Source organism: Amblyomma americanum, chromosome 6 (genome assembly GCF_052857255.1).
Source record: "Amblyomma americanum isolate KBUSLIRL-KWMA chromosome 6, ASM5285725v1, whole genome shotgun sequence".
NCBI lineage: Eukaryota > Metazoa > Arthropoda > Arachnida > Ixodida > Ixodidae > Amblyomma > Amblyomma americanum.
The window spans coordinates 92,412,647-92,437,017 of record NC_135502.1 but is presented as its reverse complement, the minus strand read 5'-3'; the positions used below and the strand labels follow the sequence as shown (position 1 = coordinate 92,437,017).

At 45.3% G+C, this 24,371-nt stretch overlaps 1 protein-coding gene across 1 annotated transcript in view; it reads right to left on the bottom strand.

Annotated features, from left to right (window-relative positions):
- Tbcd (tubulin folding cofactor D) overlaps positions 1 to 24,371 on the bottom strand; it is a 58,830-nt gene that overhangs the window by 13,408 nt on the left and 21,051 nt on the right. The window contains exons 10-13 of the mRNA XM_077627578.1: positions 11,614 to 11,775; positions 11,045 to 11,245; positions 9,212 to 9,498; positions 4,453 to 4,604 (exon numbers count right to left, since the gene is read on the bottom strand). Coding sequence (XP_077483704.1) covers positions 4,453 to 4,604; positions 9,212 to 9,498; positions 11,045 to 11,245; positions 11,614 to 11,775 — 802 coding nt within the window. The remainder of the gene's footprint in view (positions 1 to 4,452; positions 4,605 to 9,211; positions 9,499 to 11,044; positions 11,246 to 11,613; positions 11,776 to 24,371) is intronic.

Genomic DNA, 24,371 nt, shown 5'->3' with positions numbered 1-24,371 from the left:
CGAATTATTGGCTATATCAAACTGTTCCTAAATATTTTCAACAAACACATGCATTTTTTACCCCATATATCGAACGTGGTTTGATATAAAAAGGATATATCGAACTGCCAAGCGCCAGTCTGTGCCCGGTCGGATGGCAGGAGGCAGCCCTTTCGTGCCACAGTTCACGCTTTACCTCGCTTTGTCAACAGCGCCACAGAAGGTATAGTGGCGAGAAAAGCTGGCAGCCAGGCAGTCGGCGCCCTTTTGAGCCTCTCGCACCCAATGACAGTGCCCCGCAACAAGCGATACGGTCAGTTGTTGAGGCTTTCCAGCAGCCATTAGTTCACATCAGCTATCACGGAGCGGAGGTTACGAAAATAGCGACACCTTTTGTCCTGCCGTCCACGATATTTTACGCGACACCACTGTAATGAAAGGAAGCCACCCTAGCTGGCATTTGATCTGCCACCGTCGCCGCCGCCCCGTGCTGCGGTGCTGTGCGGCGAAGACAACTAGCATTTTCCGCTCGTTTTTTTGCGGCCTCTGTGATCGCTACAAGCGGCTTCGAAATGGTGCTAAAATCACGGAAAAAGTCTCTCCCAGTTGTCATTCTTTCGCTGACTAATGATAGCTTCTCCATCGTGAGTTTTTTTTTGTAGACAATCTATATTATGAATTTCGGATATATTGAACTATTTTAAGATTTTTTTACAAGTTCATCATAATGAGGTTTCACTGTACTTGAAGCAGGAACCATAAAACCTGATATGTAAAGAAATGGCATAAGATATCACTGTATGTGAATCTACTTTCACTGACGAAGTTTTCCAATGCTCTGCTTCTACAGCCTCAAAACAAGGTTAACAAAACTTGATGTTGAGCTTTAAATGGTCTGTTTTTCGAAACAGTTGTAGAGTGTAAGCGAGATGAAAAGAGACAGGGGGACAAGACAAACGCTAATGTCAACTGATTTCACTGAAGGCTCACACACACAGTTACACAGTAGAATCTCAACAATGCTAATCTCACTGGACCATGAGAAATATTTGTATAACCATAAAAAAGGACACAATATGTATGCCAAAGCATGCAAAAGGCATTCGTGCAGATTTGTTTATGACTCGCTGGAATCCTCGGAGCTGCACTGGGCTGATATGAATCCCTGAACATTCTAATGCCTGTGAAGTTGAAACCACAAATGTGTATGTGTCAGAGAATGCCATCACTCAGTGCTCGACGGGTGATCTCGGCATCACCATTGTGTGGGCAGCGTGGTAACAGACGTGCACAGTGCACGCGACATGCAAACACCATCCCACCCTTTCTACCACACCCATTTTTTAGCTGTGCTGTTTGGAGCTTGCTGAGCCGCTGCCATTAAGATCTAAAACCCATCATGGTCTCCTCACAATTACTGCCATTGTGGTCATGGCTCTCAAGCTTGTACCATCCACAGTGGTGCAGGAGTTTTCACACCATACGAAGTGCTGCATATTGTACACAATGTGCCTCACATATGGAAATTTAATGAATTTTTATAACATCAAAACTCATATCAGCAGTGACCCTATCACCAAGACTCTACTTCATTTGTTTATGCGTGTAGCACATGTAGTACTAGCAGTGGTTTTAAAACAATACAAAAAAAAAAGGAATGATGATGTCGCCTGTGGCATTTGCTGTCTAATACCTTAAGCACCCTAGCTGCAACCAGTAAAAATAAAAGGGATAAGATAGTGTGGTGAAGTAAAGAGGGAAGCAATAGTGAGAAAGGACCAGGAAGCGCTATGTACGCTATTTACAAAAACAAGCACAGTTCAAAATACAGTCGATCCTGGATATATCGAATTACTGCCTATATCGAACAGTTGTAAAATCCTTTTGGAAATCCCATGCAAAAGTATTGCGAATTTGTTTGCGTTTGTCAAACTTCCGTGCATCCCACATTTGATATCGAACTCCATACCACGGTGCGCCCCCGCAAGTGCGCTTCTCCCAATACAACCCACCTTGGAAGTGGGCTTCTCCCATCGATGCGCACCCTGCAAATAGGCTTCTCCTAATGCAGTTCACGATCTTCCAAATTCTCATCTCGTGCACGGCGCTGGCCTTGGACACCTTCGTGCGGAGCTGCACAAGTAGGAGTCATGCGTTGAGAACTTTGTGGGGTGTGAACGGAAATGGGAATGGCCATGTAAGGGGCTGGGAAGAGGGAAACCGTGCTGGCCGCAGGCGCCCGATCTCTGCATGCTGGTTGTCTGACTCCACTGGCGGAGCCAGAACAAGCGACGCCAGCTAGCTGTCACCAACGTTTTGGCCATTTTGGCTGTCACTGCTGTCGGTGCTGCTTGGGCATGTGACTGGTGCGGTACGGTGCGGTGGTCGTTCTTTCACTTTCTTCGCGAGGTCAATGCGAGTTGGTGACTTGTGTGGTGCTGTGCATTTTCTTTTCATTTTGGTCGCGTGTTTGGGAGCCATGAACACGAAAAAATGCAAGAATTTGGACTTGGCAACAAAGGCGGACATCATCCGACGGGAGGAGGCCGGCGAGAAAAAGTCGTTGGTTGTCGATTGCATTCAAAATTCCTCACAACACGCTGAGTACAATCCTGAAGAACAAAGCCGATGTGAAGCTAAAGGCTGCGCAATCCAGCCACATTGGAGCATGTTGTATGCGTGCTCCGACCTATGACAAGGTCAAGAAAGCTCTTATCCCTGGTTTTTAGAGATACGTGCCATAAGCATCCCTGTCAACAGCCCGATGCTCATGGAGAAAGCGAAATGGTTTGCTGTAGCCTTTGGAGAAGAAAGCTTCACTGGTGGCACTGGCTGGCAGCAGCATCGCCGGAAAGGCCCTCTCAGATGAAAGCGATGCGACCAGCAGCTGTCCGAAGAGTGGCCAGAGATACGGATGGGTCATGCAAACTGTGGCCACTGGTTATCTGCAAAAGCAGGTCACCACGCTGTTTCAAAAACGTGAAGGGTCTTCCGGTTCGATGCGCATTTAATAAGAAGGCTTGGATGACATGCAATCTTTTCACCGAGTGGCTCCGAATTTGGGATGCCGAACTGGAGAAGTCAGGCCGCAAGGTTTGTCTACTTTTCGACAACTGTTCTGCCCATCATGTCGTCTGCCGGTTGAAGCAGATCGCCATCAAATTTCTCCCGCCAAATATAACGGCAAAGCTTCAACCTCTCGATCAAGGCATAGTGAAAGCGTTCAATGTTGATTACAGAAAGTGACTAGTGCAAACACTCCTAATCAACCTTCAGCTGAGAATCAAACTCAAGGTGGACCACCTCGGAGCCATACAGATGCTGGCTGATGCCTCAAATGACATGAAGCAAAACACAATCGTGAATTGCTTCCGCAAAGCAGTTTGTGGTGGCTTCAGAAGATGACAGGAGTCTAAACACAGAAGCCAACGGCGCCAGATGCCTGGACAGAGAGTTTCGTGAGCTCTCAGCGTTCGCAGGCGCCATCCCAGACAGCATAACAACACTAGATTTTGTCGGTGCTGACGACAACATGCAAGCCGTTGCAGACCGTGCTGATGCTGAGATTGTGGATAACATCATAGATACCGAGGAAGGGGACCCGAGCAGTGGCGAAGATTCAGCTGATGAGACCCAGCCCCCATGCACTGCGGCCAAACTTGCATCCGCATTCAGCGTCATTCGTCACTGTTGTGGCACAATGGAAGGCACTGGATTTTCTCATTTGGATACCATCAACAAGCTTGAGGACAGTTTAATGAACTTCATGGTGCAGAAGAAGAGGCAAGCTAATCTCACGGACTTTTTTCTAGTGAAAAAAAGTACGGTGGTCTTGGAGCTGTGCTTTCATTTTTTGTGGACTTTGGAGGAGCAAATCGGTAAGCTCCCACTTGTCCCGATCCTGGTGAAATTGTCCGAGACGTGCACGATTTTTAAATAAGCATCTAATGTAATTTTACATTTCGAATTATCGATATACCGAACTTTTTTGCAATCCCCTTCGAGTTCGATATATTCGGAATCGACAGTAGTACTGTGCGCGAGGGACCACTGCAAATATTTACAACCCATAAAACACCGTATATACAAAACCGCGTGCACGCAGTGTCCAGTCCCTAATGAATCGCATGCACAGCAGATGGCACAAGCAGCCAGGGTAGTGTGCCTGGCTGCATATAATACAAGACCAGCGCACGTGTAGTGTCCTCACCATTGCAAACACCACCTGGCGAGGATCAGGCAAGATGTCAAGCTCACCTGATCAATGAATACACAGAGGCTCACCACTGCAGCGCGCGAGTGTCAGCTGTCAACAAAATCAGCTGAGAGAAGCACTTGCCCTGTCCCCATGTCATCTGAACATGCCACGTGCTACATTTATTCCGAAAAAAAAAAAAGACTGCAGCAAAATGGGCATGCCACATGTGAAGTGAGTCACACAGAAATGGCTACCGGTGTTAATCCGTGGCTCACCTGTGCAATAGCTCAATAAATGTCCTAATGGCATGGCGGCAGACACTGTCGACAGGCTCCACACACTGCTGTGCTATAGCACATATCATGGTAGGCACATGCGTTTCAGGAATGGTGTCAGGTGCTGCAGATGCGAGGTAGCAGACAAGCTCCTACAAAGGGCAAAAAGCAAAAGGAACACAGAAATTCGTACAGGAAAACCTCGTTACAAAAGACACTCAAGGTACCCAAGAAAGCTGTCTCTTAACCAAGGTCTCTTGTAACCAAAAATTCTAAAAACACTGAGGAGTCAGACTAGATAAGTTTACTGCACATCAGGATATAAGTGCATTTAAATGCATTCACACACATTAACAGCAAATTGTTAATGTGACTTTATATGACTTCACTTCAACATGAATGTTAATCATTTGAGTTTGTGTCTGATGCGAAACCACAGTGGATGAACCGTCGAACAGAACTGCCCCATTTAAACACGGCGACAGCTCCGGAGTCCGACCAATATGACTACCGGCGTACAAAGCGACCGGCACCGTGGAAGCTGGGACGAAAATCCAACCCAACATAAATTCAACACAACAGTCGGTGCAAGAGCACGACTGCAATTATAGATGCAGAACGACAGACATTTCGGTGCAGTGAGACAATAATCGCAACCATGTGATGCGCAACATCCAGCTGCGGAATGGAAAAGAATCGAGCAAAGGGAATGAAAAGCGCAGCGCATACGATTTGGTATGACATCAGCCATGTTGCGTGTGCGCATCTGGGTTGTGTCTCTTCTAAATAGCGAAGAATCTAGGGGCCTAAAAAAGTTGCCCTTAGTAACCGAGTGTCTCTTGTAACCGCATCTCCTGTAACGAGATTTTACTGCTGAAGGCAGGAAACCAAAGGCTAAGAAAACACTGACCTAGAATATGATCAACAGGTGAATCTGTTCCAAGCCCTGCTTTACAAATGGTGCATCTACCTTGCCGTTAACAAAGAGGTTTGTTAGGGGAGGGGGGGTTCAAGGCTCGAAATTAAATTTTGGACAATGCAGTGAGCTACAGAAAGGAAAATGGTATGAGTAGCATCAATAGAAAGGAAGGGAACAAAGTGGGTTACGGGACAAACATAGCTTAACGGTATTCTAGCTGAAATCAAGAAGAAACAGACGTGGCCAGGGCATGCAATATGGATAAAAGATAACTGATGGTCATTTAAAGTATCTGAATGGATTCCAAGGGAAGGTAAAAGTAGCAGCACGCAGACGTGAGCAGTATCGAAGATGCATGCATCTTCGATACTATCTTTTTATGCATGTCATGTATCAGTGCTAGGTATCGCCTGCCAAAACTGAAAGTATCGAAGCATCGGTATCAAAAATGCATTCTTAGTGCATCATATATTTTAACGATACTCAATATTTAAAAATAAATAAATAAAAGTGAGCTGCAGATTTTGAGGCTGCTGTGAGACTTTGGGCCGATGGCATTCACTCAGGCAGTAACATACTGAAAAAAAAAAAAAAAAGGAACGGAGCAGAATTTGGCAGAAACGGTGCGAATTACGCCAACCCGCTCAGTCTGCTTTCTTCCTACTTCATTGTTCGGCAGATAGACGACGAATATGCTGCACTCCTGTACGGAAGTGACAGAAGAGCGAGGAGACAGGCTCACCAATATGGTGGAAACAAAACCCTTGCACCCCGATTGGCCAAAAGAAATTATAAGAGTTTCCCCATCATGCTCACGAGCTCACAGAACATTTCTTGTTGACTCTGTCAGCATGATAAGGGTCATAAACTCTTCCATATGTGGGTAAGTGATGTCCTCAGCGCCAGCAGCGTCAAATGCATCAGCTAACACACTCCTTTCATTTGAGAAGCAAGTGCTACAACAAGTCGAAGTTATTAAGAGGTGCTAGTGAAACTTGAGTTTTGTTTATATGCGTCCAGGATCCTTGAGCCCACATGGCTATGATTCACTCTCTCCGTTGAAAAAAGGCATCCTGATATTATAACAGGGCAACATGCCCGCTTTTTCCAAAAGAAAGGCTCTCCGATGGTTAACTTACAGCACATCCACATAGCCGATTTTTGTCAGACTGGTGGTTTGGGGAAATGCTGTTACTTAATACCAATATAAATGCAACAACTATATAAGAGAGATTGTCAAGATATATTTTGCCTAATAAAAACATTTAGCTCGCTAATTTTTTGTTGCTTTCCTTTTAGTTTTTAATGAAGAATGTTCAATGCCAAAAGTTTGTAAAACAGCACTGGGGAAAATAACTGCTCAGCTTTCTCAAACGCACGGAGCTGGCACCTTTTATCACAGGGCAAAGGCAGAGGTCAACGGGTAAATACTGCCGTAACAAACGAAAAGCACCGGAAAGGGTTTGAAGTTTATTTGTATGTAGTAAGGTGCTCACAGATTGGTTCGCGAGAAGAACATTACCTAAAAAAAAAAAAAAGACTGAGACACTGCTTATGGAAGTGACCGTTTCAAGTCACCATGGCTACATTCCAATGCAGAAGTTCTTATGAAACCAGCTGCGCCAACAATCCGTGTGGCTGGATCCATTGAAACCCTTCTAATGATTCCAGAAATCATGGAGAAATTTGTTAACTTCGGTAACCGTATTACTACCTTATGGGCGATTTCAGTACTGTGTTGAAGTATTGAAGATACAGTAACATGTAGCTGAAGCGGAAATCAATTTTGACTCTGTATTTTTTTTATCAGTATTGCATATATAATTCTTGAGGATATCGGACATCAGCATCGAGGATACTTTACTGAAGTATCGTGCCCAACCTTGGGAGCATATGATAGAGTAGGTAGGAAGGTGAGATTAGGAAGTTAAAGGGGTTAAGGTGGACGCGGATGGCGCAGTAACGGGCTGAATGGATATCAATGGGACAGGTCCTTGTCCTGCAGAGGATGCATTTAGGCCGGCAGCTACGATGATGGTGACAAAAGAACTAACTAAATAACAGATACCCTTAGTACAAATTCAAAGGGCCATGAAAATCTGTTCACCTAGTCAGAAGTTTATCTTAACAGAAGTGCCGCAAAAAAAGAAACATGCACACGCTGGGTGTGTCTAAATATAGTAAAACCTAGTTAATTCAAAGTCATCGGGACTGTGAAAAATATTCAAATTAAATATTGTAACGCGGGTTCGCAGTTGCTGCAAAAGGTCACCTTAACTGAAGGATACGCGAAACAATTCGTCTTAAACAATTTTTTTTTACACTGAATCCTATGGCAAACCAACTAAATGTGCTCGCATTGTTCATCTCATCCACAAACTCACCATTAACAAGTTCATCTTAACGGGAGTTTACTGCATAGTAACAGTTGCTACATCCGCAGCAGATACAGATATGAATGTGTCTCGTTTTTGAACTCCTGGATTAAGTGCAGTCAAGTTATACATGCAAGTGGTATTTTCTGGCGAACTCAACTGGAAAAGAAAAGCTTTGTTCTACAGTGGCACATAGCTGAGCTAATTATGATGATGACATCATTTGCACAAACAATGCTGGGTAGCCATTGCACAATATAACACTGAGCTCTCAACACCCCTCATGTGTTGCAGCTTATATAGTCGATCCTGGATATACTGAACTCGAAGCACATAGTGATGTATCTAAAAAATATATCACTAGATAGTGAAAGTGAAAGAGATAGTGAAAGTTCAATATATCAATCATTCGATATATAGAATATGGCAGCAGGTAAGCTTATGTGTAACCTAAAGTGTGAATACGGTGCTCCCACGCTATCAGTGCACTTCCGGCAGCGACATGCCGCCTGGCGGCGTACTGGATCATAGCCTTTGGCTATGACTGAAAGCACGCCAGCCGCTCGCTGGTGTCGCTCAGCCTAGCACACGCATCGAAGCCTCAGCGGATGGTCTTTTGGAACCAGCCATCGCCTATCATAACATACCCAATCCTGTTACCGGATCACTGTTAAGACAATACCTCATTAAAATTAATGAGCAGTTGATTACCACCGCACTTTCAGCAGCAAAGCAGGCCAGGCAAGAGCCACCGCAAGCCTTCAGTCAACTAGGTTGGCTTCGCCACACGACAGCTGGTGCACAGAACACCAGCTTCCCCGTATGACAGCTGTGTGGTATTAAAAATAAGTACTTGGGACCGAAGGCTGTCCACAACCAGACTCCACACACCCCTTATCACGCAGTTTTACAGTGTAATTACATGCAGCCACATGCTGCCAGCCAGTTTGGTTTGGTTTGGTTTATAGGGTTTAATGTCCCAAAGCAACTCTGGTTATGAGAGACGCCATAGAGGAGGGCTCCGGATAATTTCGACCACCTGGGGTTCTTTCATGTGAACTGGCATCGTACAGTACATGAGCCTCTAGCATTTTGCCTCGATCGAAATGCGACCGACGGGGCTGGGGTTGAACCCGTGTCTTTCGAGTCAGCAGCCAAGCACCATAACCACTGAGCCACCGTGGAAGCTTGTGTCCCCCACATATGTGTTGCCGACATAGGTCAGTGTGCAAAAAACGATTGCAGGGATGCCATTCGGAGATGCACTATTTGCTGGGCAAATAGATGCACTAGTTCGATATATCTAATACACCGCTGAACAGGAGTGCAATAAACGCAAACGAAGTGGTATACTTCTACGTGAGATTTTCAAGGGAATGTTTTAGCTGCTCGATATAACTGGGTTTGATACATCCAGGATCTACTGCAGCCACAAATTTACACTTCAGCACAAATAACAACCAACCTTAAATGAAGTCATGCAGGCCTTCCTGACGCCCACTCCAGCATCGCCCTTCTTGGGGCAGTGGGTGTAGTCATCCATTCCTTGAACGAGGACAACGAGCACGGCTTCTATCTCCTGCTGCGTGACTCCACCTTCCCCCGTGCCGACCGAAACACACAGCCGTGCCAAGGAGAGCACTGCCTCTGTCTTGGAGTCAATCTTTTCCCGGCCCTGCGCCACTGCAGTCTCCCTGAGTCCACCCAGGATTGCCTCCAAATATTTCCTCTGAAGGAAGCTTGGCAGAGATCCTGAAAACACCAAAAACAGTATATTAAACAAAATACTACACAATTAAAACATCAAATGAACAAAATTACAAAATTTTCACATCTATATACAAAGAAACTTCAATTACAGGTTTTTATTTCTTTAAATCGGGGGTACAAATCTGCGCTAATTTTGAGTCCGAATCTGAGTAGAAAATGGGTTTAACAAAGATTTTCATAATACCAGTTTTTTAGTGTACTATTTTTAACTGCAAAGATAAGTGACTATTAGAGCAAGTTGTTGTTTGAAACATAAAATTGTCTATCTGCACTTATTACTTTCAAAAACTGCCTAGAAATGGCAGCTTGCCCCAAAGAAGTACCCTTTACATCAGGTACTCCTTCTTTTGTGTGTGTCATTACAACTACTGTAGAACCCCGATATGGAAAACTCGGATATGGTAAAGTGAAACTGTGGTCCCATTACACCTGCCATAGACTGTACATTTTTTTTGGTTATAGTAAAAAATTTTTTCAAATAAAACGGCTATAGTAAAGAGGGTCTGGCCGTGGCGACGTACCTCCCGCGGAATGATGACAATGCAGCACGCGCGAGGCCGATATTCGGAGGTAAATGCATACCAGACTATGAAACGGCGCTCTTTGAGATAGCTTCGCCACCACGCTAGGAAGCTGTGAGAGGAAGCCAACTTCTTAAAGTCCTTGGAGCTGTCAAACAAAGCGCGCGGCGCGCACGAAAAAAAAAAAAAGTAAAGCGGAATATGAACGCAGAAAGAAAGAGGCGCGGGTCGCTGAGAAAGGAAACTCCGAAAAATGGCAGTGAAAAGTAGGGACATTCACAGCAGGGAAGCCGGGGCAAGAAACGGACGCATGGCAACACTGCATGAGTGCTATCAGCGCGACTCGACTGTGTCGAGGGCATTTAACTATTGCCTCTTAAACGACGCTGAGGCTGTGGAAAATGACGTCGTGTTCACGCAAAACTTTTGTTTTCACATGAAATAAATCTCTCATTATATGCACAGCCCCATTGTATTTGTGCATGCGGTACTGCCTCAAGATGTAAACAATAATTATCACATAAAGGGACAATGAGAGCAGGATTGAAGGTATTTGTGAGTGTTTCTTTCATAAACCAACACTGTGTTTAGCAAGTAGACAATTGCGAGAGAGCATCCGCAGAGCCATGCCATCGCCAACAACTGATATAGTAAAGATTTTTACTGGTCCGAGTCACTTTACAATAAAGGGGTTCTCCTGTACTTCATTACAGCGGTGCAGAGAGAGGGAAACTGGTCCACAGTATGCCTCTGGAAAAGCATGTTCGCTCAATGGAAGAGAATCTTGACAAATATCTTTTTTGATACAAAAAGAAGTTCACACATTCTTTGGTATAGTAGTACAACAACAAAAATTACACCTTGACACTGGCCACTTGCCCTACTGCCATGATTTCATCAACTGACCCTATGCACAACTTTCGAGGCTAGGAAGGCTACACTCAGACAGAGCACAGAATAGGCCATGAAAAATTCCATGCAATGTTTTGCCTGCTGCACTCACTCACCAAGCGCATGAGCAAAATTGCAGCGAACTCCTTCAGTGGCTGACTTCAGTCCTTTTAGGTAGTCTGTGACAACTTCGTCGCAGATGTCGGCCTCTTCCTGGCAGTACTCTTGCAAGAAAGCTGAAAGCGCTGCGCAGGCATTAGCCCTGAGGCTGCTGTCGTCACGATGGAGGCACTGGGTGATCACAGAGAGCCACTGGTCTGCACAAGGAAGAACAAGCAAGACAAGAAGATGACAAGTGCATGAAGAAATGCACGAACAGCATGCAGACTAACTAGAAAAGACTGGGATGAGATTTGATTGCTAGGGAACAAAACAACACAGAAATGAACGAGCCCTTTTTCTATGTCTGTTCTCTTTAGCAATTTTCCACAGCCAAATCCATCCTTCTAAGGACGTCATCACTACAATGCGGTGCTTCTCACGCATTTCTTTAAGCCACTCACATTTCCCTAGTTGTGATATTAAAATCAGCACGCCCCTTTGGTGACAGCAAAAAATCAAAATGTTTGCCTTCAGGCCTTATTTAGAGAAAAGGGAAAAAAAACAGTAGAGAAGAAACACTCACCAAGAACAGATCGTGATTTATGAACAGGAAAATGGGAGATGGAGAGCTTGTATATAAAGAAGCAGAAGGTCTCTTTCATCTGATCACCTCCGATGCTGCTAAAGAGCTTGCCCTTTTCATAATTTGATGCCAGCTCTTTCAGCACTTCTACAGCATGGCCACCTGGAAATCAGCAAGTAAAATGCATGCTATCACATTAGCTCATGCCGTTTCAGACTGAAAAAAATAATCTGATTATGGCACATATTTTTTATTTTAGCATCCATGGATCTGCTAGAAGACCGCTCAGGGATAACAGCCGTTAGCATCATTGTAAGAGTCGTACTTGTTGAACTAATGAAGACCACTAGTGTTAACACAGCTACGACATTAGGTAAGAACTATGCTGCATGTCAGCACATGCAAAAGTTATTTAGTGCAGTCATACCTCACTATAATGAAACGATTTATACCAAAATAATGAATATAATGAAAGAAGCCCCCAGAGAAGCCCGTGCATCTGATATCTATCTCTTACAAAGTAAAATTTTCTGACAAAAGGATATAATGAACCCCAAGCGAAACCCACTGGCTGGCTGAATATATTGGTTTGTAACTCCGCTCAATACTACTTCCATGTCCATCTAACACAACAAACTAATAATACCATACATAATCTGCTCTGTTGAATACTGCACAATACACGCAAAAAGCTTTTCCCACCTCCAGTGGGACCTGCATGGCACTTTTCTCCAGATGATTTGTCAGCATTGGCTTCATCATGACGAAACTTCGATGCTACCCCATTCTCCAACCTCTTTCACTGCACTCGGTCCACTGCAAGCATACTGCACTTCTTAGATCAGGTGCCATGTGCAACTTATTTTTTATTTCCGAGGCGTGGCCTAATGGTCTGACTATCTGGCAGTCCATTTGGTGTGCTCGATGGTATCACGATCACACTGTTTCCGCAAGACTAAGACTGGCGAGAGCTGTGGAGAACGGAAGTCCAAGACAGTTTCCAGAGACCAGAAGCAGCCATAATGAAAGCAGTAGTATCAGGTGAGAAGAAATTACAGACAGAGAAGGACTTTAACGTGGATCTGAGCACACTTCTACAACTCTTGGAAACAAAGACACAATTACTAATGCTGTCACCAGTGGTAAAAAGGAATTAGAGAGAAGCTCGCTGGATATTGGAGGTGCTCCATATGTCCTCTCCGTCTCGGTCTGCCCTAAAATTTCCACCGACTCTTCACTGCCCGGCCACCATTGGCCTGGGAAACAAACCCTGTCGTTGCTCTAAGCTTCGAAGTTAGCACCAAAGATGGTGCAGCTCAGCTTCAACGATCAGCACAAAAACTGAGGTGGGGTGGGCTGGGTGAGGTGGGGTATAGGGTGAGGTCAGGCAGAGAAATAGATGTGCTTTTCAGGGGACCATTTTTGGGGGGCCCTTGTCAATTACTGTTGTCATCACTGCTGCTACCGTGTGTGTTTGTTCTTGCTGACCAACATTAGAAATGCCTCTCTTCCCAGGGCACCGCCACCTGAGACCAGGCAGCCCTACTAAAAACGGGAGAGCCAGTAAACAAGGATGACTGTATTGCCCGGAACCAAAACTTGGCTTACAGCTGCACCCGAAGCCACGAGGACCTGTTTGCGGTGGACACAGCATCTACCTGAGCATTCCAGAGACTTTGCAAGCGCCGGCAACTGGTACTCTGCAGTAGGGACTGTAGGCTGGGCGCAAAGAACCTATCGGAGAAGTGCATTATGGGCAGGTCTATCTATGGAATGTCAAATGGACAGATAACACTTTGTCCTGCTCGAGGAGCAGCAGAGATAAATGTACATTTCACTAAAAAGTTCCGACCCTACTGCTCGCACTTGCAAATCCAGAGAACACACACAAGAGTCGACTCAAAGCAACAACGATGACTTGTGAAGACTAGCGACACCATGGTGCACTAAAGAGCATTCTGGAAAACTTCGTTTTTGATTTTATTTTATTTGTTTTTTGTTGGGGGGGGGGGGGGGGGGTTTCATGAATAAATAGGAAGTCCATGGAAAAAAATGTTTGTGGACTCTCACCACCTTGATATTGGCAGGCGAATACCATGAAAAGACTGAAAGTAATTTTAACGCGATAGCGTTAAGGAGCTCGTGTCGCAGAAAAGCCGGTGTCGTCGGCGTCGCCATCTTTGGCCATGAGCGAAGTATGGCGCATCTCCGTGGACACCTGCACCGCGCCGTAAGGAAAGTGATTTTAACGCGACAGTGTTAAGGATTGATTGATAGATGGACTGATTGATGGGTTGATGATTGATTGCTGGATTGATCAATTGATTGATTAATTGATAGATTGATTGATTCGTCGATTTTTCCTTCCCTTATGGCGCGATCCCGGTGTCCAGCAAGAAGTGTGAGACAGGCGTCATTTCCTTTCCTTAAAAGCAATTGTTCATTTCATTTTCCTTCCCTTATGGCCCAGTTCCGGTGTCCACCGAGATATGTGAGACAGGCATCCTTTCCTTAAGTTGTCCAACGGGCCACTCCTCCCGCCAACGGCAATGCTGTGACATGCTGTCGCGTCTCACTCTTAAGGAGGAAGCTTAAACGTCCTCCAATTTTTTATTACTCTTTTGGGCACAGTGTGAGCAATAAATTGATAAAACTGCTACACATTTGTGGCTTAGAGAACACATCACTGAAAAAACAAGCCCGAAGCAATTGGACTTGTTTTCTCCTCGTCTACTGCCATGGGGTGATGTGCCCCATCGCCTGCTCCGGCGGAAGTGCACGCGCCACTTCTTTCCTTGTGCTGTGTCAGTGATCACGGTTCCCCTTTTTCAAAGGTTCCATGTCTGCCCCACTCCCCAGTTACGCAATCCCGCAACATCCATGGATCTACACTTTTTCGTGTGATCTGTAAGACAACACCCCATTTTGCCTCCTGCATAATTTGTCTCCTATATTATGTTGTTCAAGCATGTGTCGATATGTTCACGTCTGACAGACTATGAGCTATCAGAAAGTTAGCAAATACACAAAATCGGTGCCTGATTTTGATCAGAGATTTAATTGGAAAACATTTATTCGCCGGCAGAAAGTGGTTTAAGGTGAAGTCTTGGCTCCGCTAGATTGCCGTCAGCCCGTGGCTTATGGCGACCTCGTTGGCTCGCTCCACTGCCCGGAGTTGGGTCTCCGGGTCGGGGCTGAGCAGCACGGCCTCCCACCGCTTGGAAGTTAGGAGCTGAATTAGGTCCGGGGGAGGTGGGTCCTCCAGACATTCCACAGGATATGGTTTGGTGTGGCTCTGTCACCGCACTTGTTACAATGGGGGGAGTATTTCCCAGGGTACATTAGCGAAAGTACCGCTGGGTTTGGGTGAGAAGGGGTTTGCAAGCGATGCCAGATGGTCTCCTAGGTCTTTGTGAGTGATTTATGCGGCAGAGGGAAGATGCGCCTTTCGAGGTGAAAGTGGTGTGCTATGTCGTGAAAAGAGTCCAGGCCATCCTTCGAGAAACTCGGGTCAGAGGAGCCCACTGCCTGGCCTACAAAACCTCGGGCGTAATCACGGGCTGCCTCATTCCCTGGGTTGTTCAAGTGGGCCGGAACCCATAACAGCTCAATCTCTCTGGTGTGGTGCCACTACGGCACCTCTTTCTTCCTTTCTTCTTTCACTCCCTCCTTTATCCCTTCCCTTAGGTTCAGGTGTCCGCTGATATGTGAGACAGATACTGTGCCATTTCCTTTTCCGAAAAACCAATTTACAATTTACAGTATGCACTGCATGGCTTGAGCCACGGTGCTCGGCGCTGGTGGACCCGAGGTGCCGCACATGTGCGGGGATTTCTGTATCTTTACTCCGGCTGGTGGAAGTGGCGCGAGAGTAGTTGAAATTTTGCCTTGTTTTTGTAATGTTTAATTTTTTCAGGAGAGAGCAGGAAGACCAATGATTAATTATAAGTGAGAAATTGGCGCGAAATGGATGGAATGAGCGTGCCTGAGCTAGGGTAGTTGCGTTGTGGTGACCGAACGAGATGGTTCCCGATCTACTCATGATTCAAGAAATGACGAGAATCCGGCTTGGTGCGGATTCCAGCCTCTCTGAGAGCGGGAGGCAGATACCTCACTGGGTGGAGGGTTCTGGCCTGATTCCGTAGTGTTAAAATTGTAGTTTGTGTGTTAGACTGTTGAATAGTCAGAGGCTGACGGGGAGACCGCTTGGTGTGAATTCCGGCCTTCTTAAGAACTTGAGTTCGCAGCTTTAACTGGGCGCACCTGCTAACCGCTTTGTAAAAAAACTAAAAAAACGGGTACAGTTAAAGAAAGTGTTATTGTCTTCGACCGTCACGTGTTGCCAGTCAGCAAACAAGCGGAAATATCACCAAAGAACAACAACATCATTGCATCCTCTAACCTCACTACTTGTTACGACAAATTACTTCAACAACAGCTGCTTCCAATAACAGTGATATGAGCTTCGTAGTGTCAGCACACACAGCTCCCATTCAAGAAACCAAATGGAGAGAAGTAGTGCATAATGAGTGGCGGCGTCACCATGGCGCAAACATGATCACATGCGAGACGCTCCATCCACGCAGCAATGGGTTGAGCTCGAGACAGCCATCCCATCATCCACTTTCACCTTAAGCGCGTTGGTTCAAGCAGACGTTGCCAAATTTATTATCACAACGTTCAATTATTGCTGCGCATCAGCACACATTTCCTCATCTTCACTCAATGTTGCGCAGTCCGCACACTGGGTTATTCCAGACTCCACAAGACTTCGTTCATCAAGTGTGTCGACTGTTTTATGACTTTCATTCCCAGTTTCTTCACCATTTCTTATGTTTTTCCTTTCACTCTGAAGCGTAGCTGTGGCTGTTCTTGCACGCTTCCGCGAGCGCATAACAGCGAGCGATCCAGGAGCGAGCGCATCGAGCAGGGCATAACTGCTTCTGCACTTCTTTGCAGCTGTTGAAACTGCACGGACGCTGCTGCACAATCACCGGAGGACTACACGTGCTGCTGAGGGGAGCTATCGCTGCTGCTTCTGGGAGAGCCTGCCTTACCTGCGACCAAATCTCCAGCGGCAGATCCTGACTAAGCGCCGGCGCATTGCATCGACATCCCGGCCTTCAGCTATAAATTGGCGCACCAGCGCCAGACAAGCATCATAACAGCGAGCGATCCAGGAGCGAGCGCATCGAGCAGGGCATAACTGCTTCTGCACTTCTTTGCAGGTGCGTAGCATTGAATTATTCTTATTTAGAAAATTTGCTACCCGCTCGGCGCCTTGATCGCTCGCTGTTGAAAAATGGGTGACAAACCACCTGGTACAATCAAAGATCTGCTGAAGTATGTAAATGATCAGAATGCCGACCTTAGAAAGGAAGTAGAAGAACTGAAGCAAAGCATGACTTTCATGAACGATTCCTTCGAAGCCTTTCGCACGACAGGTGAAGAACTCGAGGCCTTGAAGAAAGAGCACGCAGCCCTAAAACTAGAGAAAGACGAACAAGCACAAACCTTAGCAAAAACGCAGAAGGAACTGATTGAACTAAAGCAATACTCCAGGCTTTCTAACGTGGAAATTAAGGGCATCCCGGAGACCGAGGACGAGTCACTGGTAGAAGTGGTCCAGAAAATAGGTGAAAAAATTGGAATGGACGTAGAAACAACCGACATAGACGTAGTACATCGTGTTCCCACAAAAGAAAAAACGAAAAAGAACGTCATTGTCAAGTTTGCTTCACGCGCAGCTCGGGACAAATTTTTGCAGTCTGCAAGGAAAAAGAGGTTATCCGCAAATGACATCGGTTTTTCCGAGACCACACCCGTGTACCTGAACGAGCACCTTTGCCCCGAATACAAAGCATTGCTTGGAATGGCAATTGCCCGAAAGAAAGCCAACAACTGGAAGTTCGTCTGGGTCTCTAACTCTAAAATACTGGCAAGGAAAGCAGAAAATTCCACTGTCATACACATAGCCACTCGCGACGACCTGTCTAAGATAGTATAGCCGTTTCCTTTTTTCTAAAGCATTGCGCTTACATAGCGACAAGCATAAAAATGCTGAACAACACAGCCAGAATACGTGGAAAAAACATATCTTTACTACACTGCAACATTAGAAGTCTGCATAAAAACTATGACTCACTCGCTGCCTTTCTTTCTCACCAGAAAATGCGATATGACGTCATAGCAATTTCAGAAACGTGGCTTAAAGGAGACGAATCTCTGAATCTACCTGGTTATAAATTTGTGTCCTTGCCAAGAGCGGCTGGTTCTAGAGGCGGTGGTGTAGCTTTTTACCTGTCATCGGAAATCACTTACAAAAAATTACTGGACATTACAGAGACCAGTATGGGTAACTACGAAATGCTCTTTATAGAACTAGGGAACAACATGGTTATTGGTGTCATGTACCGTCCACCCATGTCTAGAACTCAGCCATTTTTGGACAAACTAGAAGAGGCACTGTACAGCCTCACAAATAAGGAAAAAAAGGCGGTTATTTGTGGCGACGTTAACATCAACACAGCTGTTTCATCTAGTAGTGAATACGTAAATCTTTTGTCATCCTATGGCTTTCAAAACCATATAGCAAGTCCAACCAGAATAACGCCAACATCATCATCTACAATAGATCACATATTATCAAATTTGGATGTCAGCCCCTTGAAATTTGGTGTGATAAAATATAACATTACAGACCATTTCCCGACCTTTCTTATCGCTCCTACAATAGCTGTACATCATTCCAAGGACAACACTCATATGTCACCTAGATGGGACTATGAGGCAACAAAAATTTCTATCCAAGAAAAAGACTTTTCAAGCATCGATTTTGATGACGCCAACAAAGCATATAATGCATTCAGCACGCTGCTTTCATCATGTTGCGTCCAAAAGCAATACAACTCTCGCAGAGCATGGCGCCTTCATTCACCTATCTGTCCTTGGATGAATGAAGAAATACTCTCCATAATCAGACTAAAAGAGCATTGGCATACTAAGTTGATGAAAAATCCAAACAACAATTATTACAAGGAAAAGTACAGAAGCATACGGAATATGTCACTTTCTATGATGCAGAGGTGAAAAAAACAGTATTATAGCAACCTGGTTAAGAAAGCCCAAGGTAACTCAAAAGAAATATGGCGGATAATCGCTTCCATTACTAGATCCCTCGAGAAATGTAGTATTTTGCCAGAGCTCAGTGCCTTCAACTCTGACCTAGCATGTCTTGCTTCAACGTTCAACCATTTTTTTCTTAACATAGGTAATAGTATAGCTGCCACCTTGCAAATCAACTCTTGTACTGTTTTGCCAACTCCGTGCTCTAATACTTTTGCTTACACAGAGATAACAGCTGCCGAAATTGTTGCTGTCGTCCGCCAGATGTCGCTTAATAAAGCTATGGGTCATGACGAAATATCAGTGAACATCATTAAGGACAACATTCATATTTTGTGCCTTCCACTGGAAAAAATATTTAATCAGGCTTTTTTATCGGGTATCTATCTTGAAACGCTCAAGATTGGGAGAGTTGTACCGATCTACAAAAACGACAATCCCAATGATGTAGAAAATTACCGCCCAATCACCATACTGAGTTGCATTAATACGCTCTTCGAAAAACTAATAGCTAAAAGAATACAGGATTTTGTTGAAAAATATGGCATCTTAGCCAGAGAACAGCATGGTTTCCGCAGAGGTCATTCTACAGGCACAGCAGTACACTCAGCAACAGAAATAATTAACCGGGCTTTAAATTCAAACAAGATTATTATAGGCATATTCCTTGACATTAGAAAAGCATTCGACACTGTTAAACATGACATTTTGTTACAGAAACTTGAAAGTTATGGATTTCGAGGACCAGCCAGCAATTTTTTCCGTAGCTACCTAACTAACCGCATGCAATTCGTGCAAATCTCAGATCAAAGATCTTCAATGGGGGAAGTTAGGACAGGAGTTCCGCAAGGGTCAGTACTTGGCCCCCTGCTTTTTTCCCTCTTTATAAATGATTTTCCTCGTTTCATTGAGCATGGACAAGCAGTCATGTACGCAGATGACACAGCTCTACTAATACCTCATCAGTCGGCAGAAAAGGCTGAATCACTTGCAAATGATAGCCTCCAAAAAGCAGCAAATTGGTTTAGCACTAACAAACTAGCGCTAAATGTTAAAAAAACAAAGTTCATTGCTTTCACCTCCCGTCGTAAATCTACCCCCGTAGAATGTAGTCTGCATCTCGATGGATTACCAATTGAACGGATTCAAAGCTACAAATATTTAGGAGTAACTCTTGATGAGAATCTACACTGGGCACCTCATATAGAAAACTTATGCAAAAAGTTAACCTCTGGGTGCTATGCACTAATTAAAGCACAAAAACATTTTGACAAGAACACACTACGAATGATATATTTCAGCGTTTTCCATAACCATTTAATATACTGCATTGAATCCTGGGGTTTCACCTTCGCATCTTACTTAGCAAAAGTTAGCACTCTCCAGAAAAGGGCTGTCAGAATAATATCATATGCACCGAGAGCAATACCATCCAAACCTCTTTTTGATGAATTAAACATAATGCCCTTCACCAATGTACGTGAGTACAAAACGGCCATTTTAGTCCGCCAGATAATTAGCACGAACTCGCCACATCCTTCTTCCATATTCATCTCTCCCAAACGTGACACTAGGCAGGCACAGCACAATAATTTTAATTTACCCATAGCTCACAACATATACGGGCGGCGCTCAATTTCTTTTATCGGGGCTAAAATATGGAATACCGTGCCGTGTTACATGAAATACACGTCCAACTTTGTTTCTAAACTAAAACGCCACTACCTTAACAAGCAATCTGATGCACCAAGCTAAACACGTGTTGTTGCTCATAGCAATGCTCCATATAGTGATTGTTTAACTCTGACAATGTTTGTAATGGATCCATCACTAGCCATAGCGGCTAAGGATCCAGATGACTACACAGCATTTTGTGTATCAATTTCTGCGTGAATAAACGTTCTGATTCTGACGTTCTGATTCTGATTTACAACACAGCAGCAGCGAAGGAGAAGGCAGGCGGCTCCCCACTTTTAGTGTTCGCCTCATAAACCTCCTGACAGCAGAAACTGTCTTCCCTAGGAACCTTCGCCCTAAGAACTAGCGCTCTAAAACAGGAATCCATAACAAGCTGCACAGACAAGAAATGTTAGCCCGGAATACAGTTCGGCCTTCACCCTCACCCTCAGACCGTGCATCTTGCCCTCTCTCGCCCTGACCTCATGTCCTCCCTCCCTCACACTCGTCCTCACAAATTTTCATGTGCCGATCCTCCCGCATCTCACAAAACAAATCCTCATGAGGTGAGGGTAAAGGCAGCATCATGGGGGCGAGCCCTCATGAGGATGCCCACCACTGGGACATCGCTTAAATGCTCCACCACTGCGCCAGGAGGTGGTATGAGGACTCCCAGGGATCTATGAATGTTAAGTTGAAAATGATGAATCCTGCATATATGGGCATTAAACCATTAAGCTAAAGCATCATACTCTTAAGGTGGAGCTTAAGTGTCCCTCCAAAATTTTTTCTTTCCGGGCACACTACATTCTTTGCCTCACAGCCCCAAGGCCTTCAAAAATTTGGCTTCTCTCCACAGCTCACAAGCCTTGTGGTTATGCTATCTCAAAAAGCATCGTTTTATTGTCTTCAATGTTCATGTTCAATGTTCATCTGCCACCAAATCCTCGCAATCCTAGACTGTACACGTTCTGCGACGTCATCATTCCATGGAAAGTACACCTCCACGGCCAGACCATCTTTGATACATAACAGTTTCTTTATTAAAGATGTCTTTAATATAAATGATAAAAAATTTCAGTTGTCTATGGAAGGCAAAATCAGACTGCAGTTTTGGAATACTACATCTGAGCTTGCTGCAGTGGCGTTTAAATTTTTTTTTTTCAGCTTTTTTGGGTTCAACGTCCCAAAGCGACTCAGGCTATGAGGAATGCCGTAGTGAAGGGCTCCGGAAATTTCAACCACCTGGGGTTCTTTAAGGTGTATCCAGACGGCGGGCCACAGACTGGCCCGCGGACCGGTCACGTGGGGTCGACCACGCTTAGCCCGGCCGGGTCTGGCCGGCGACAGTGTCCACACGACGGACCAAAAGAGCAGACGACAAGGCGGGCCAAGCCTCTGTGATCAGCCTGCAGCAAAGCTCGTCTCACGCTTCGACATTCGGCGGCGAGAACAAGCGGAATCCGCGGCAGAGATTCCGCCTAAATACCCAGCGGAAAGCTCGATCGGTACGGGACAGATTTCTGCCACGGTGAGGAGGAGGTAGCATTCCCACGGCGACAAACATGGCGGCACGCTTCGCATTGAATTCGTCGTTGTTATGCCTTTTTCGTTGCGTTGACTGGGAATAAATGGTGCACCCATTTCTCGCTTGGTCTCACCTCGCCTATAAGAAGACGTATGAGTGAAATATTTGCTTTATTTTTTATTTAGAGTGACGATTGTGCCCATTCTAGGCTTAAGCGGAGCATACGTTTGTTGAAAGAAATAGTTACCTGTCCTAACAACTAGATGGTGCCACAAGGCTGAGCGTATCCTTCCGTCTGTGTTTGCATACGCTGAACTAAACGTGGGAAATGTGAGAAGTGCTGTAACGTGCCGAAAAATACCTGCGCTTAGCGTACATGATAGTGCATACGCTTATGGCACGTAGACAGCGTCAATTGATCTTTTCTAACCATATCTGTGTACGTCGCGGGCGCCGACGTTGCTACCAATTTCGCTCGCTCTCGCCACCGAATGCCCAAATATGAACGAGCCATAAAGCTGTACTAAGGCTAAAAAGTAAAACGTAGCGTCGTCCGACCACGTTGACATGTTAACAGTGGAAACAAAATTACTTTCGCTGCTGTCGCCTCGACTGCCGGGAGCACCGAGCCGGGAAAGACCAATATGGTGTAGTTGCCAGACTTGATGTGTGCGAGTAGGCTTAAAAAGTCCGTGGTCACCACCAGAAAAAATGCTCCCGCATTTCTCGCACGATCCGTCCCGCGGACCATGCGCGGACCTCGTAGACCGGAAGCGAAACCCCACGTGACCGCTAGTGCGCGGGCCAAAGCAGGTCCGTGGTCCGTCGTTTGGATACACCTTTAACGTGCACTGACATCGCCACAGTAAACGGGCCTCTAGAGTTTCGCCTCCATAGAAATTTGACCGCCACGGACAGGATCAAAACCTGCATCTTTCCAATCAGCAGCCGAGCACCATAACCACTGAGCCAGAGCGGTGGCCTACAGTGTTCTACTGTACAAATTATGACAACTGTAATACTAAGTGTCTTCCGCGCACAAAGCACCAACATTTAGGAAACTCAATACCTGTACAATAGTGAGGCTATGATGACACATTTTTAACTTGCATCACATATGCAAGTTAAATCTCTCAACCCTTTGAGGGTCACATTATTTTGAAGAAAACTTTCCCAAGTGGTCAAATTAGTTTATTGCGGATCTTGAATGTACAAAATGTATAAAATCGGGAATAAATAGTAAAAAAAAATTTGGAACAGTACTTTGGTGTCAGCATCACTCACAACTGGAAAATGTTCAATAGAATTTCAAAGTGTGGTACTCCTTAAAGCACGGCTCCACGCACAGCGCCTTATCACAGACTGCACACATAAAACGCGTGTCTGCTCTCCTCCTGGTCCGGCGAGTTGTGTTGGCACACACATGGCATCTTCTCTGCGTGCGGCTGCCTTGGGCAGAGGTCTGAGACACCCTCTCTCAGTCGCAGCGGGTTGTCCGTCGTTCGTCTTCCGCCCCTTGGTCGTTGGATTTCGGTTTGGTATTTTTCCAATATTTGGGTAGCGACTTTGTTTCTGAACACAGCCAGCTTTACCGGGGTGCCAGTTCTCTCGCGGTAGAGAATAAATGCGTTCGGCAGTGTCATGTCGAGCAGGTGAAAAAAGAACTTCTTGTTCGACTTCAGAGTTTTCCTGATGCTTTCACTGAAGCTTAGCTGCATGTCGACTCTGTCGACGAGTCCCATTTTTTTCGTGTATTCAAGTACACATGCAGGCTTTTTCTTTTTTTCTCCGGTCGCTCTGTCCACCTTATCAGACTCCTGCATCTCCGGTCCATGCATCGTTGTCAACATAGTGACTTCGCGCTTGTCGCACCATTTCAAGGCAAGCAAAGTGTTTGTGTGAAAGCTTTGAGTTTCACCCTTCTTCAACTTCTTTTTGAAAGAGGGTAGGCCCTTCCTATTGATACGCACAGTTCCGCATGCATTTGTGTTGTTGCTGCTGTGCAGAAATTCAAAGAGCACTGGGCTTGTGCACCAATTGTCCACAAAAAGAGAGTGTCCTTTTCCAAGGAAGTCCGCCAGAAGGTCAGCAACAACAGCGCCCGCATAACCAAGCTCCTTTCTTTTGGCCAGGCTAACTGTAGCTCCGGTATAAACTAGAAATCTAAGTACATACCCGGTTTTCACATCACACATCATGAACATCTTCACTCGAACCGGTGTCTTTTGGATGGTATGTACTGCCGGAATGAAAGGCGGCCTCTCCAAGGCATCAGAGATTCATCAATGCATAAATCTTGGTACGGAAGAAAAAATCGGTCAAATTTTTCCTGAATGGCCTCCATGACCGGTCTGATGGCCCTTAGGCGATCGGATTGCTCCGTTATTGAACTGAAGTGCAGGACGCGCAGCAGAAGAGCAAAACAGTT